This window comes from Vicugna pacos, chromosome 28 (assembly GCF_048564905.1).
Source record: "Vicugna pacos chromosome 28, VicPac4, whole genome shotgun sequence".
Taxonomy (NCBI): domain Eukaryota; kingdom Metazoa; phylum Chordata; class Mammalia; order Artiodactyla; family Camelidae; genus Vicugna; species Vicugna pacos.
In genome coordinates, this window is record NC_133014.1 from 2,580,782 (window position 1) to 2,597,977 (window position 17,196).

The window sequence follows — 17,196 nt, forward strand, 5'->3', positions numbered from 1 at the left end:
TAAAATGTTAGTGTTTCTTTTGAAAGATACAACTTACCAACGTCACATCGAGCCAAATCCTCAGGCTCCGGTGCTTGTACATCAAGGTTTCCAATAACATCGCTACCAAGGAAAGATCTATCCTTAGGTGACCGACTGGAAAACAGAGCGTCATATAAAGCAGACTGCCCACTTTCATTGGCAAAGGATTCTACAACCTCTTTTAAAAAATCTTGCTTGTCACGACTTAAGTTTAGCAGCATATGCCCTGAAAAACAAATTACATTCCATCATTTTAAAAATACAGATTTTTACTGACATCTCTTGACAGTTTCACTCACATCCTCTAAAGGGAAATAACAACTACTCAGCCGACCACCACCCCAGCTGGACAACCAGAAGGGTGCTGATGCAAAAAGTGAAGAGACCACAGATTGAACTGTAACTGTGTCTACGTGACAGAATAAAAGGCAAGAAAAAAAGGTGTGAAAAATACCAAAGTGTTTCCATTTTAGATGGAAAAGTGTGGGTTTCAAGTGGCCACAGGAGAACAGGACCAAGTGCACATTTTCTGCCCTGACACACCTGACTTCTAAACCTGGCTGGTCAGAACCACCCTTTAAAAAGCTTTTTTAAAATTTTTTATTTCCAGACCTCACTCCCAGAGGTTCTGATTCCACAGATTTGGGATGAATAATCTATTTATAAAACACTCCTTGGATGAAGTTCTAGTTCACATTACAACATGGGTGCACCCTGAAAACACTCTGCTGGGTGTAAAAAGACAGTTACACAAAGACCACACATTGGATGATTCAGTTTCTAGGAAATGCCCAGAATGGGGAAAGCTAAAGAGACACAAAGTTAGTGGCTGCTGAGGACTAGCGGGTTTGGAGGGAAATGAGGAGTCACTGCTAATGGATACATGGCTTCTTTATGAGGCGATGAAAACATTCTGAAGTTGACTGTGGTGACCGCTGCACAACTCTGAGAACATACTAAAGACTCCCCGAACTATACACTTAAAAAGGGTGAATAATACCGTATAACAATTTTATTTCAATCAAGCTATTTGAAAAAAAAAAAAAAACAACTCTTTGGAGTAATTCTGGTGGTCAGTCAGGTTTGGTGGTCAGTCAGGTTTGGTTACCACCAGACTATTATCTCTGAAAATTTGCAGAGACAAGCTCAGAAAGGTCCAGATCAAAGACAGTGAAAAACAGTTCACTTTACCAACTACTGACACCCTGCAAAGGGAGAAGGGAGACCCAAGAAAAAACCAGGTCACTTCAAGGACTGAAGCCTGCCTCCCACAAAACAGTAAGCTGTGGGAGAGGAGCAACATTAGCCTCGACCAGCAGTCCACCTACAGACCAAAGCTTATAGCTTCTCTAATTTAAGACCACTTCTTCACTCTTAACAAGGTCTGTCCAATTTTATATCAAAATTGCTTCTCCTGGAAACACTTCCCTACAGAGTCTACCTATGTGAACACCTTCATGTCTTGCCTTAGCAGAACTAGACAGTATGTAACAGACCTTCAGGATCCATCCCCAGTAGTCAAAGCTGGGATAAATCTACAAATTCCAAGAGTCTAACAGAATGTGGGTATGTATCTTCTATCTTCTTTACTATGTTGTCAGTTCCTTAAGAGAGAGTTGTGTATCTTTTCCATCTTTATATCCCCCATGGCATTGCCTTATAAGCAACTGCTGTTAAATGGTTGGCCAATCAGTAACTTACTCTTAGCTCAGGAAGTACTTAAAAATATTCTGGATGGAGGTTCTAGCAGCTAGATTATAAGGAGGGGTTAAGGAGTTTCTCCACCTGGGAACTAACATCAAGTATCTGTCCCTTTTAAAGAAGACACTATTTCTTTTAATTCTTTCTATACCTCGTGCCCTATTCCAACACAGCAAAGAGAAATGATTATGACAAATTATCTTCTGGACAGACAGAAGATGCAATTGTAAGATGTGCTAAAAAAGAGAAATTTTCTTTTCAAAATAAGATCAGTTAAACAGTACTATTACCTGATTGGCTCAGACGATCATAGGCCATCATTTCCAGCAGATTCTGTCCAGCGTCTCCTTTTATTAATTTAATCTTTGGTCTTGGAACCTGATCATTTTAGAATCAAAAATCTTTATTTAGTGATACATTTGTAATAATTAGATGTTCCTTTCTATTACCTTCTGGTCTTCTGACAATGAATATACAGCCAATGGTTAAACCGAGTTGGAAATTCAACTGCAAAACACTGGGAACCAAGGAATTTAGATAATCTATAAAAGATGCCTACAGGGGAGAGGGTATAGCTCAGTGGTACAGTATATGCTTATCACGCACAAGATCCTGGGCTCAATTCCCAGTACGTCCGTTAAAATAAATAAATAAAAACCTAATTACCTGTCCCCCTCCAAAGAGACTGATTAAAAAAGTAAATAAAAGATGCCTACAAAGAGGACTTCTGAGAAATTACTTTCCACTAACAGCACATTCAGGACACAGTAGGGGAAATGGAGTATTTGGTTAGGGGTCTCTTCTCCCCTGCATAAACACAACTGCAGCAGGGGAAGCAGTGGCAGCTCTGTGACCTGGCAGAGGGGGAATCCTACTTATTAATGCCGTACTGTGGACAGCACGCTTCCAGAGAACAGGTAATCTGAGACACCACTGGGAAAACTGGGACAACCAAGAGAGTAAAAGGACTCCAGGCCACATCCTATGAAGAAGAACTGGAAGAATGATGAATAAATAGAAGGGTGAAGAGAAAACACGATAGCTGCCTTCAGACATCAGTAAGATTATCTTGTGAAAGAAGGGCTAAACTTTTTTAATAGGACCAAAAGAAAAAATGCCAATGAGTAGCAGCTTGAAAAATATTTTTACTTTAAATAAGGAAGCACCAAGAACCAAATTACCCAAAAATGCAATGGGCTATCCTGAAAAGCAGCAAATGTCCATCACTGAAAACGCTCAGTCCAAACAGTGACCACTTACTAGAGATATCCTAAAAGTAACGATGAGGGTGAGGCAGGTAAATGTTGTTAAATGTCTAATAACTTTCTCAATTGGCAGCAGGAATAAACTTGGTACAACCTCTATGAGGTTGCAAATTTGGCAATAGCTCTAAAAATTATAAATGCGTAGATACACTTTAATCTTGCCATCCTTCTTTCAAGAACTTATTCCACCCAAAAATGTTCACATGTGAAATGGCACAGGTTAGTCATTGCAGAATTATTTTGAAATAGGACTGCAAAAAAGTAAAGTCTGATATCTTGCTTTTAGGGACTGGTTTAAAAAATCCAAACTATGGTATATCCATAGAATAATATGCAACCATTGAAACAAATGACGGTGCTTTACCCACGCTGTTTTCTGTGCTGATATGGAAATGTCACCAAGGTGTATGTCCTGGAAATAAAACCAAAACAGACAGAATGTACAGTGCATCTTCTTTCTGTATTTTAAAGAGGAGTGGTAGTACAGGTGTGTACATGCAGCATAAAACATTTCTTGAAGAGCTCATAAGAAATAAAATTAATGCAGGGAAGTCCATGACTAAGGAACAGAGGAAGGAAGGACTTTTCAGTGTATTCTTACATGCCACTACAATACCAAACCATGTGAATATAATCACCTTTCCAAGCATAATTTTTCAAAATAAACAGATTCCTAACCTAAAAACTCCTGATTTTGAATTTTTGAAACATTAGTTTGACCTATGCCTTTACCCACAAATTTTCTAAACATGAAGCCAAACTCTGTCATGTACAGATGCTGAAGAGCACAGAAAATAAAAACAAAATGTGACAAAATTCCTTTTGCTCTCAAACTGATCTAAAATCAAAAAACCAACCCCTTTTATAGAGCACTTGACAGCTATCATTTGTGACCGGTGAACTAATTATGAATCTATTCAATCACAACACCTCAATGAGTATTTCCCTCATCTTAATTAAAAGGTTTCAAGAGAGACTGCTTAATGCTCAGCTGAAACCTCGACCTACAATGTGGGTAACACCCCAATAAACCCATGAAAGGCTGAAAGAATCATAAATCAAAATGCATTTAATACACCTAATCCATCGAACCCCACAGCTTAGTCTCGCCTACCTTAAATGTGCCCAGAGTACTCAAATTAGCCTACAGCTGGGCAAAACCAGCTAAGGCAAAGCCTATTTATCATGAAGTATTGAGCACCTCATGTAAGGGACTGAATCCTGCACTGAAGGTGGAAGACAGAACTGCCGTCTGGGACAGAAGGCTTGGAAGTGCACTGGCTGTTCACCCTCGTGACTGCACGGCCCACGGTGGGCTGCAGCTCCTTGCCCCTGCCCAGTGTCACTGGAGACTACCGCACTACATACACCAGCCCAGAAAAGATCAAAACTCAAAAGTTCAGAGTAAGTGTCTACAAAATGCATATCACTTTCACACCACCAAAAGTCGAAGTCGTAATTTGGACCCTCGTAACTCAGGGACCATCTGTACTTACTAGAGCCACAGCGTTTCACTGATCAAGAGTTCAAAAACCCTACCATTAAAAAAGTCAGCCTCTCATGACTCCTTAAGGACCCCATGCCAGTCCACACCTCCCTTGTGTGCTCTGATGAGTGCTACAACAAATGACAATAAAAATACAAGCATCTAAGAGGCTTCCATTTTGTGTCCATTTCATGGAAGTATGTGGTGGGTAAAGAGACAAGACTGAGGTAGATGTCTCTGCACTAAAATCAAACCATGGAGAAAGTGAAAGCAAGGTATTCAATGGCTGACAAGTGACACCTGCACTGAGGCAGAACAGTTTTCAAAAGTAAACAGTGTACTACACGCGTGCACATGCAGATACATTTTTGAATTCCCAAGAACGGTAAGTGGTTGTCTTCTAGGAAAGACACAAGTAGATGAACTAAGAAAGATTTAGTTTTTACTACTAAAAAAGGTCAAAGTTTAACACAACAAACTAATGAATACAACAAAGAAACAGACTCACGGATACAGAGAACTAGAGGTGACAGTGGGGAGAGGGAAGGGGGGGCAAGATGGGGGAGGGGAATTCAGAGGCACAAACTGCTGTTGTGTAAAATGAGCTACAAGCATGTGTGTGCAGCACAGGGATACAGTCAGTATTTTATAGTAACTGTAAGTGGAGTCTAGCCTTTACAAATTATGAATCACTGTATTATACACCTGTAACAGACAATGTACAACCAACTGCACTTCAGTTGAAATGTCAATGTTTGAACAGTTGACTGTGGGTTAACTGAAAAAAATTTAATATACTTTACCTTCATATTAAAAATATAAAAACTATCAGCTACTTGAGGATTCTATGGAAATTTAGTCATAAGAACTTTTTAATGCTTATATAAAATTAGCAAACTCTGTTAACTTCACTAATTTTTGCTAATAAATACATTCCTTATGAAGCAGAATGCCTCTGCTGAGCAAACAGTTAAGTAGCACTTAACACTGTGGGGTGAGTATCAACAAGTTCTTAAAAGATCCAGGTAATCTGAACGAGGAGGAGGCACATTCTCTGGAGGAAATTCTACAGTGAACCCTTTTTTCTTTCCCTCAAGCAAAAGATCATTCTTTAAAGCTAACAACGACTTCTGTAAGCCAGGCTTACTGCACTTTTTGGCAGACCACTTAAGCTTACAAAGGAAAACACTAGAACCACGATGGACTGGGGAAGGGATAACAGCCAGCATCTCATCATCTAAAAATAATGGTTACGTCTGGCATACTTCCTTCATGCCATGTTTTATGTATAAAATATCATGTTAACGAAGATGAATAAATATACTGCTGTACAATAAAGATCACCTCCTGTCAATATCAAGTGCATGTTACACACACAGCGGTATCATTTCCTGTCAATGTCACGTGCACATCACACAGCTCACCTAACACGCTAAATGCTTGTGGTAAACATGCTCTTCCATCACGGCTTATGTAGTCACACCCCAAAAATTACTTCCTTAGGTTTTCGTCCAAGTTATGAATATTTCTTTGTATTAAATAGAAAAGAAGTTTTATCCGTATTTGAGAGTATTTCCTTACTACAGGGCCCCCAAAATGGCAGAGTAAAAAAGATCAAACTCTTCAGAAAGCCTCAGCAATGTCGACCGCTGCCAGCCACGCATCCACCTGCCTGCTTCACAGCCTCGCTGTCTGCAGAAATCCTCTTATTCTCCTCCCGTCAAATGAACTATTTCATTTTCACTTTAATCTATTCATATTTTCACTAGGTACCAGGACACACTTCCACGTGAAACACAGTCGTCTCACTGGACTGTCCACTGCACGCACAGCTGGAGGCGGATTACCTGGAATGCCACGAGGTAGCACAGGGCCGCCAGCTCTGCGAGTGCCCGCCACTGCACAGTGCTGTGCTGGCCCATCTTCAGGAGCAGAGAGCCAGCGTGCATGTACAGGTGTCCCCGCACTTCCACAAACGTCACCGAGAGCTCGTCGTTCGCACCCACACAAGACTTCACAGACTGAAGAGCACTGTCAAAACTGTCACAGTGAAATGTTACATAGGAATTCCACTCCTGCATTGTGAATAACCACAGTTCCATTACGTAATTTTAAAAAAAAGAATTTTATTTCCAGCTTCATCTTCCATATTCTATCCCTAATAATCCCTGTTCTCTGATGAATCACGAGTCATCGAGTGCTTACTCTTATTCCACACACTTCCTACCTTTCAAATTTAACCTCTAGAATGACGTCCAAAACATCTTCTACTCATATGGCTTCATTCTTTGATTCAAAGTTGAAATTTCTCACATTAAACATGTCATTTTCACACTGTAAGAGAGTAACTAAGATAGGTGGTCGTCAACACCATAAGTGCTCTTTCTACTATATACACAACTACAGAGTTAAATAAATTATATTTCTCACTACTATTTGTAATTATGTACTAGTTAGGCCTTCTGAATCCTAACAGAAGTCAAGAGTCTTCATTTTGTAAGAAAATCAAAAACAAATACTTAATAGAAATGTGAAGCGTGATTATAAAGCAGGTTACAGTAAGAAATCTGGGCAACAGCTATTTCTTCTAGTATGTAAGCTCCTGGTCCCCCTCAAAGTTCTCAAGACTCCTCTAAGGAATCCATGAAGTTAAAATTATTTTAAAGTACTACTAGGAAATTATTTGTCTCTTCACCCTCATTCTCCCATGTGACCAGAAGTTTTATAAGCCACATCAAAAAGAAAAAACATTCCTAAATATTTTCTAAAATAATCTGAATGTTCAACTTAGTTGTTCTGGACCACCTCTACCCTATTCATCTTAGGACATCACGTACTTCTTCAAGAAAACTACTATCTGCTCCACTCCAGTGAAAAGAATTTCTTTCCAAGTCAGATAAGGGTATAAGCCAGGGGAGGCCACACACTGGAGGGGCCAGGCAGGCACACAACTGTCACAGGTGCTCCGCCCGTAAGTGCAATATGGGGGCAGAGCAGCCGGAACACACAACACAGAGGCATGGCACACCCAGTGGGACTCAACTCACAGCTGGGCAGGGAGCCTTGTCTGCCACGAGCTCTGTCTAGTCAACCCGTGCTCTCAACGAACATACAAATCCAAGTGTTGCTTTCATTCAATGGAATTTAAACAAGTGGAGATACTGGTCCTCAAAATTAAAACGTACAAAAACTGAAAAATCACACACTTTATTTTACTTACCCTGTTTCTAAGCTAAAACATTAAGTGTCTTCTGAAATACCAGTACTTCAATTTTCAAATACTTACACTAGGACATCTGACAGATGACGTTTATGCTCTGACTTTCACTCAAGAATATTTTTTGGAATCAAACATGAAGTAACAGTTAGAACATTCTTTTTCAGGTTTGACTCTTAATAAAGCATTCAAACTAGGTACTTACCAGCAAAATAATTTAATCAAGTCTAAAGAGTAATATTGTTCTCTAAAAATCAAAGTCACACAAAACCAGTTAATACCCCACAAAAAAAGATTCCTTTTAAGTGGTTCATTATATTACCTATCACCTCTGGATATATTACAGAAATAATAACGCTGTTAAGGTGTTTAGACTCATGAACTGAAATGCCACAAATACAAGTCTACATACCTTTCCAGTAATTCTCTGCTTTCTTGCACATCTCTAGCAGAGAGCGTAAGCAGCATGAGGTTAGCATAGGCTAGAAGTAAGTCCTTGCTGGTTGATTGCCAGTTACTTTTATCAGGCTCCAGACACTGAGAAGATTCCAGATATTCCTATTTCATAGGAAAAACTCTAAGTTATAAAACTTTATCAAGCGCTACAAAAATGAGTATTTCATGCCTACAAATTCCTTTGCCCATTCCTATACTGTAAAGCCACGTCAATTTTACACCAATCTACAAAAACACCAAAAAAAATTTGTCACATTTATCTCTCCAATCTACCCATTATAAATGGAAATCATGCTAGGAAAAATCTCATTTCACAGTTGCTATACATAAATGAAAGAAATTTAAGTCTTGGAGGGCAGAGCTTGACTACAAAGGGATGCACTGCAATTGCCTATGTAGAAGATGCAGATTCAACAGTCTTACCCACCTTGAGGGTCTGCACAGCGCAAGCATTCCACTCTAAACTGGAGCGCAAGGCTGCACTCCTCTCCACCTGGCGGCAGTGGGTCACGGCATCCCTCAGCCTCCCGTTGGAGCGGTACAGCTCCACTAGTCGGATGTTCATGTGGATGTCATCAGGCCTCGCATGAAGTTCTGACTGAATCAAGTCGAAGAGTTTATTCCATCCATCTTCACCTTTACAGTCTAAAAGCTGTTCCTATTTTTAAAGAACCGTTCATTAAAGAAACATCTGTACAATTTTAAACGCCTCATGGTTCCCATGAGCACCACCCCAGTGTCTGGCTTTAGTAAATTCCCACCAGAACTGCCACCCTTCAGAGTCACTTCCAGTACAGGCACGTGGACAGGAACACTTGGGACTACACAGTAGCAGTGGCCGCCATCCTCACCTCAGACACCACCAGAGCTCCTGCCCTGCGGCCCTGCACACCCTGGTCACTACCAGAAGCCTTGGCCTCTCCAGTCATTCTTACCCAGGGCCCTCATCCCTGAAGGACACTGGCTCTCCCTGCATCTGATTCAACCCCCTGCCCCCTACTCCACTACCTTCTCAGAGTCTTCACCTTCTGACCCCACTGAATGCAGTGACATTTCAAGACAGCCTCGTCCCTTCTCTGCTGGTCTACATGCAAGTAGAGGACGTGGAGTTTAGGACTCCTCATTCTCAAAGTCACCTCCAGATCATGCCCCCCCCCCAAACTTGCGGATTATCCCCTTTTCTAAAGGACTTGCTCTCCAGCTATTCCTCCCCTCCCTGATTTGACATTAGGTTTACTTTTAGACAACGGTGTCCTTAAAGAGTCATTAAAAAACATTAGGATGCTTCAGAAACATTTAACTTTTGTTACACTGCAAGAAAAATAACACCCTCCCTCATATATACAGTCTTTAATGCCATTGTCACCAATGGACTGGACTGTCATGACCAATAAGGAAATTATGTTTGAGGCATAAAACAAAGTAATAAGGTAAAGAAATCTGCACACCGAAACCTAACATTTCAGATTAATATTTAAAACCTGGGTGTATATCACAGGGAGGAAAAAACCTTAATACTACTACTATTTATTTCTAGGAGTTTTAAAAAATACATTAGATTTTAAAATCTGTACACGATTGTTCATACCAGATTTGTAATAGCTAAAAACTAGAAACAACCAAAATCTCCCTCAAAAGTAAATGATTAAACTGTACAACATTCATACGACAAAATACTACTTAGCAATGAAAGAAAGGAACCAATCACGAACACATGCAACTTGACCGGTCTCAGAAGCACTGGGCAGACAGAGGGAAAGAGGCAACCTCAGAAGGTCACAGGCTGCATGATTCTGTTTATGTAATGTTTTTTAATTACAAAATTACAAAGACAGAACAAATCAGCAAGGTGGCAGGATGACGGGAAGGGGGGCAGACGTGACAACAGGAATGGTGGGAAAGCGAACCCACGGCGACAGGGCAGCTTTGTGTCGTGGCTGCAGGCCTGGTTGTGCGCCTGCACACGACGAGATGAACACTGCATCCACGGCAAAGCCTGATTTTGGTCTGTGCGATAGTTACATTAGGGTGTAGCTGGGTGACACAGACTCAGGATCTCTCTGTACAACCTTTGCAACTTCCTGAGAAAAATCTTGGTAATTATTTCAAAATTCAGAAGTTTAAAAAATTCTATCAGAAACATGTATGGGGGAGGGGTCCTGTTAAAAACAATATACACTTAAAATTCTGTTTGCTTAGCACACTAGGACTTTTTCCAAAAGAATCACTCAGTAAACTATATTTTACCCAGTAGAGAATAATCAGAAACAGTTAATACATTAGCAACAACTTTCTATCCTTTTTAGTGATTATCTGTAACATACTAGAGAAACTGTCTTTTAACTTTTCCTTTATAACTTCACTATCCCATGAACAATACTTTCCGTTTTTAGGTAACAGTTCTTTAAAAGTTTTATAATTCTAAACTGTCATCCTGTGGGTACTTTTCACCCAATGAAGCAAAGATTTTGTATCAGATATAGCTCAGTTTAAATCTTAGCTCCACTACTTAGCTACAAAACAGTAAAATCCCTAAAATATTCTTTATTCCATAAGGGTAAATGAGATGCCATTTGTAAAGCAAACTAATGCCTAAATAGACAGCATATTGCAATATATGTATATATTGTGAAATGACTTTCACAATAAGTTAACATCCATCACCTCACAGTTACAAATTATTCTTCTTGTGATGAAAACTTTTAAGATCTATTCTCTCAGCAACTTTCAAATGTACAACACAGTATTGTTGACTATGGTAATGCTACACATTACATCCCAAGAACTTATTTATCTGGAACTAAAGATTTGTACCCTTCTGTCCCCCTTCACCCCCAACTCCCCATCCCCCATGTAAGGCTTGCTACTGAAACGTCATTTAAACTCTAAATATAAGAAATAGTTGTGTCTTAAGTTTTCCCCAACTGCTTTTACTAAATGTTTTGTTTTGCTCTTTTTTTTTACCTTTAGCTTGTAAATTGCAGGACTTCCTGGAAACAGTTTAGCTGCCCTTTCAACCCAGTATTTCGCTCTGCCATCACTAACATCGTTTTTACAGAGCAATTCTGCAATCTTCAACACAAGATCTTTTTGTGTTGGGTTTAATTCCACTGAACGCTGACATCAGAAAAGAAATAACAGATTAGTAGGATTCCTAATCCATAACTCATACATAAAAGTTAAAAATTTATCAACTGACCCCATTAAAAAGTATTTCTTAATGATAACATGTTTTTTCAAGGTTGTTAAAATTAAAGTATCTGGAAGTTTTCTGAAGATGAATAAAGTAAGAATTATGTTTTTATTAGGTAAATGTAAAAAAGAAAGGGAAGGAAGGAAAGACAAAAGGAAGGAGAGAGGGAAGGAGGGATGGCTGGGAGGGAAGGAAGGATGGGAGGAAACCACACACATAAGAACAGCACTTTCTGACTATGGTAGACTTAAAATTTATAGGTGTTAATCTTCTTTTACAAATGCTAAGCTCTTTATGATAAAATAGCATACTTTGGGCCAAATAATTTAAAATCTGACAAAGGGGGGATATCTCAGTGGTAGAGCGCCTGCCTGCTTAGTTAGCATGCACGAGGTACTGGGTTCAATCCCCAGTAACTCCTCTAAAAATAAATTAAGTAAATAAACCTAATTATACCCCCCAAAATAAATTAATAAGATAAACCTAACTACCTCTCCCCCCCAAAAATATAAAAATTAAGACAAAAAAAATTTATCCAAATAAATAAAGTGATACCAGTGCTTGTTTTCAAGACATCCATAAAATATATTCAAATTATTTATCATATAAATTAACCTGGGCATATGCACGTTTGGCTGTGCAAAGGCTAATTATTAATCTTATATAGTTTACCTTGTAACATTCAACAGCTTTGTCTATGTTTTCCTCCACTTCATAAAGAAGACCAAGAAATCTGTGAGCTTTGGGATCCCTTTCTTGCACGTTAATATATGTAGATATATATCTGTTTAAAAATAATAATATAAAAACAAATCATCTTTAAATTACGACATTTAGAACTGTATTTAAATGCTGAGAGAATATCTTAAGCCAAAGCAACCACTAAACTAATTTACACTGTTATTCTCATTGTTGACAGCACTATTCACTTAAAGTAGAATATGCAGATAACTCAAAAGCACCCACAGGAAAAAAACAGGTAATTCTTAAACACGAACACACATACCAAGTTGACAACATACTCATTTTACTTTAAAACGCTACATTTACCAAATGCTCTTTCCAGTGCTACTCATAAGAAATGAATGCATAAATTATATTCTTTTCTGACTACATTTTGGTAAAGCACTAAAAAGTTTTGCATAGAAATTCAAACGTGATTACAGTAAATATCTTCTAAGTTATCATAATGCAAAATATTAAAGAGCAACAATTTCCAAGCAACCAAGAGAACATTCACCTATTTAATAAGAAAACAACATCTAAGAGGCCTGTGTGCAGCTGAAACAGCGCAGAGGAAGAACCACTCCCTACAGGATGAAAAGCAGGTGACTTCCACTCCTTAACTCAAGTGGCAACTAAAAATGAGCATTTTCTAGGCTCAGTGAATGTTATCACAGGAGAAATTAGCCCAAAGATCAACACTGGAGGAAAAAGTGCCATTGTAACAAGGAACAGGGTTAACAGCCCAAGTGCTGCTAGTTAAATAAAGGTGCTAACACTTTCCTTACTTATCTTTACATCTTTCCAACAATGCCACTAATAGCCTGCCTCCCTCCTAATTCCCCGCTTTAAGCCACTACAACTCAGAAAACCAGATCCCCAACCTTCTTGGTCCTGTGATAAGATAGCCTCAGAGGATCCACCTATTCAGTCAATTAAAATCTTTTGCGCAAGCTATTCTCCCGCCTGGAATTACAGTTTAACTTTGTATTCATGCTATTTTCCAGTTGATAAGAGCAGATATCTAACCAGGAAGAAATGAAGATATAACCATGATTCTCTTTTACTCTAACCCAGGACAATCTTCAGAGAAAACGTTAACCAAATGACCTCTTGCCCTAGGTATAAACAAGCGGTGGGCATGCAGACAGTATCACCCTGAACTCCATCTCCGAGGGTCCAGACTAGTCCTCACCATCAATCTGATCGATGATTCCCTTATTCCCAGAACACACTTGGAAAAAACTGCCAAAAAGAACTTACTTTTATCCATTTCAAAGAACATGAGGTAAAGGCATTGGGCTTAGAAAATTAAGTTTACAGTTTGATACTTACTTTTTAGCAAGATCATATTCTTTAGCTTCATAATACAGCTTTGCAAAATAGAATCCTTTCATTGACTTCTAAAAAAAAATTAAGAATTCATTTATTTTTCATATTTTGAATTTTGCATATTTTCACAAGAACTAAAAATCAAGGTTAACATTAATATATTTTTTTTGTTTAGTTAAAACGTTAAAAAGAATTGCTTGTACAAATGCATGTATGTTCTAAAAGTCAAGATTCCATGTTTTCTAATTCTCATGAAATAAAAAATAAATTTAAGAACAGCAAGACAAGATGACATCAGACATCAGCAAGAAACCTTAGGATCACATGGTGCCACTCCCTCACTTCACAGTTAAGGAAAGAGACAGGAAGCCACTTTTCTGGGGAGAGGAAAAGTACTTCAGGGACCTTACGTCTCCTTCCTCGTGTGAGCCTCATGTGGAAGAGTTAGAAGGTACCTCAGGCCCTTTAAGGCACTGGGGATTCCTTAGTCCAGTTACTGACCTCTCCACAGATCATTACTTTACACTCAAGGAATTAAAGAGGCAGAAATAAAAACTGAATTCTCCTGGTAATCATCCAAGGCCACAACCTGGCTCTTTTTTTCTCTGTAAGTTCCAAAGTCCAGAATGCTGGGATGTACCAGATGACTTCACGTACATGCGATACAAGTACACGGTCATCAAACATCGTATTTTTTAAAACTATACAAGGACACAGGAAAACAACAATCAATAGATTAAGTGAAAAAAGCAATCTACAAAGTAATGTTTTCATTTACTGATTTTAATCCTAAAAACGCAGACACTGGATCTGTCCGCCATGCCTCCTGTTCACGGTTCTGGTATCGCAGATCAGCAGTCAGTTTCTCTGTCCTCACGCACGAGCCTGCACTTCAGGAAGGGTGACAAGCACACAGTGATGTGTGCGGGAGCAGAACAGTGCTACCTCACAGCACTGCAGCAGTTACTGACAGCACACCGCACTTTGACAAAGCCGAAGTCAGCGTTCATCCTCACAAACCACAGGCACCCTGACTGTCTTGCTGGCTGGCAGTGTTCCTTCTTTCTTAGTTGGTTACAGTGGAGGGGGACAAAAAACAGCATGACAGACTGTACAAAACAGGAGAGAGACCAGGTTGTCAGAAAAGGTCTCATTAAAGGCATATTTGACCAGAAACCTGACTGAAGTAAAGAAGTGGTTACCTAGGGCAGACCAGACAGCAGATGAACTACAGTAACTAATCTCTACGGTTTACTATGTACAGTTTCAATTTTTCCTTCTTAGGAAATCTGTAAAAGGTACTCTTAAATAACAGCCATCTTCCTGAAATCCTCTTCTCGTGACTTCAAAAAATATCAGGCTCTCTTTAGTTTGACTTCTACCTTGGTGGCCATTCCTTCTCCAGCTCCTTCACAGGCTCCTCCTCATGCATCAGCGTCCCAGGAATTGGTCCCAGGTCCTCTTCTCTCTCCCAGTGTCTCGTAGGGGACACACGGTCCATCTCACCTGGGGCTACTGATGGTACACTGACTCTCAAATACATATCTCTGGCTCTCATCACTCCTGAGCTCTAAACTCAGGTGCAAAATATCATCAGTGCTGCCTTTTAAGTTATCTCAAGCAGTCCATTTCTCTACACCTCCATTGCTACACCAAATTCCCTGCTTGCCATGACAGCTCCTGGGGCTACTGCAAAGGCTCATTCCTTCCTCTTCAGTGCCCATCTAATTCATTCTCCAAAGAAGTACCATTTTAAAACATAAACATAAGACAAATCACACTATGCTTTTGTTTAAATTTTAAATTCTTTTATGGCTTCCATTACACTTTGAAGATACCTAAATCTCTCATCTAGGATTAGCATGACACAGTGCCTGCCCAGCTCTCCAACTTACTTCCTCTGGCGCTTGCATACTTCAGTCCAGCCAGTGACTGAAACCAGAAGGCACTTCATCAACTGGGGAGGCCCTAAGGAGTCTGTTTCATGTAAATAAAGGCAATGGCGGGTACTGATGTGATGTGATTTCCGTCCAGGACTTTCAAAGTCAGAGTGAAGAAATACAATAAAGGTAAATAAATGGCAGAGTGACTATGAAAGGTAATCAAACGCCTCATCATCTCATCAGAGACAGTTATGAATGGAAGATCAAGATTCTTACTCTTCTAGTGAAACAACAGCTGAGGGACAATGAGTTTGAGAGACTTGGCTGACAGAGAGGACCCTGTTAAGTGACCCTGGCCTGGCACACGGAGACTTACAAAAAGCAGAGTAAGTGGAAGGCCCCAATGCCACTCACCTCCCTCTCACCTCCCCTCTATGCCCTGGGGAGGAGGCAGCATTGGGTCCAGTACACCTGTCAAAGGCATAACAGAAGTTTCCTAAGCTGAATAAGAGAGAAAACACCAGTGAAGCAGGAGGAAAAAATTCAGAAAAAATCTCTGATAAAGGTCCTAGGATTACGGACCCTGAAAGTGGCTTCTCCCAATCCTTTTGATCTTTTTAGTTTTAAACTAGAGGTACCAGAAGTTACCGTACTGGGTTTAGGCAGCCAAATATTCAGAGACCTCAACTTTTGGTCCCTGACATATCTTCTTCCTATCCCTGTAAAGAGAATTCACCTGCCACAGGATTGTTCACTCAGTAATACAGCTGAGTTTAGATTTGCACTCAGTGTGAGCTGGGTTTAGAGCTTTGTGAGGCAGGTTAGTTTTACTCTAAGGATGATAGTACAACTGATTTCCCACATGCAAAAGAATGAAACCAAATCCCTTCCTCACACTATGTATAAAAATTAACTCAAGATGGATCAATAGAAACTAAAAACCATAAAACTCTTAGAAAAAAACATAAGGGTAAGTCTTCATTATCTCCAATTTGGCAATGGATTCTTAGGTATGACACCAAAAGCACAAGAAACAATAGAAACAACAGATAAAATAAAATTCAGCAAAATTAAACTTTTTTTGCATCAACTGACATTATAAAGAAAGTGAAAAGGCAACTTAGGGAATGAGAGAAAATACTGGGAAATCATACCCGAAATACATAAAGAATTTCTACAACTCAATAACACAAACACAAATATTCAATTAAAAAACCCAAAGTAGAAGGCTTGAGTAGACACTACTCTAAAAAGGATATACAAATGGCCAATAAGCCAGGAAAAGATGCTCAACATTAATGTTATTAGTAATCAGGAAAATGCAAATCAAACTCGCAAGAAAAAACCCTCATCAGGATGGCTACAAATCAAAAGAGAAAAAAAAAGAATGTGGAGAAACTGGAACCCTCTCACGCTGCTAGTGGAGATAGAAAATGGTGCAGCCACTACAGAAATAGTTCGGCAATTCCTCAAAAGCTAAACACAGGCTATACCCAGCAATTCTACTCCTAGAAATACATATACCCAAAATAATTAAAAACAAGGTCTCTAAGCAATGCCTGTACACTGTACCATGTTCACAGCAGCATTACTCAGTAATAGCCAGAAGGCAGAAACGCAAGTGTCCATCAACAAATAAATGGATAAACAAAATGTGGTATATACATATAGATTACTACTAAGCCATAAAAAGGAATGAAAGTCCTGATACATGCTGTAATATGGATGAACATTTAAAACATGCTAAGTTAAATAAGCCAGGCACAAAAGGACAATTATTGTACACTCTCACGGAAATGAAATACTTAAAATAGGCAAATTCGTAAAGTGGGAAAGTAGATTCAAGGTAACCAGGGCTAGGGAGAAGAGGAACCAGGGGAATTATTGCTAAATAGTTAAAAAGTTTCAGTTTGAGGTGA

The 17,196-nt window shown here is 39.3% G+C and overlaps 1 protein-coding gene across 1 annotated transcript in view; it reads right to left on the minus strand.

The window, feature by feature from the left end:
• LOC102530506 (E3 SUMO-protein ligase RanBP2) overlaps positions 1-17,196 on the minus strand; it is a 51,214-nt gene that overhangs the window by 29,697 nt on the left and 4,321 nt on the right. The window contains exons 2-9 of the mRNA XM_072951213.1: positions 13,398-13,465; positions 12,012-12,123; positions 11,111-11,263; positions 8,574-8,804; positions 8,103-8,248; positions 6,321-6,513; positions 2,013-2,100; positions 38-247 (exon numbers count right to left, since the gene is read on the minus strand). Coding sequence (XP_072807314.1) covers positions 38-247; positions 2,013-2,100; positions 6,321-6,513; positions 8,103-8,248; positions 8,574-8,804; positions 11,111-11,263; positions 12,012-12,123; positions 13,398-13,465 — 1,201 coding nt within the window. The remainder of the gene's footprint in view (positions 1-37; positions 248-2,012; positions 2,101-6,320; positions 6,514-8,102; positions 8,249-8,573; positions 8,805-11,110; positions 11,264-12,011; positions 12,124-13,397; positions 13,466-17,196) is intronic.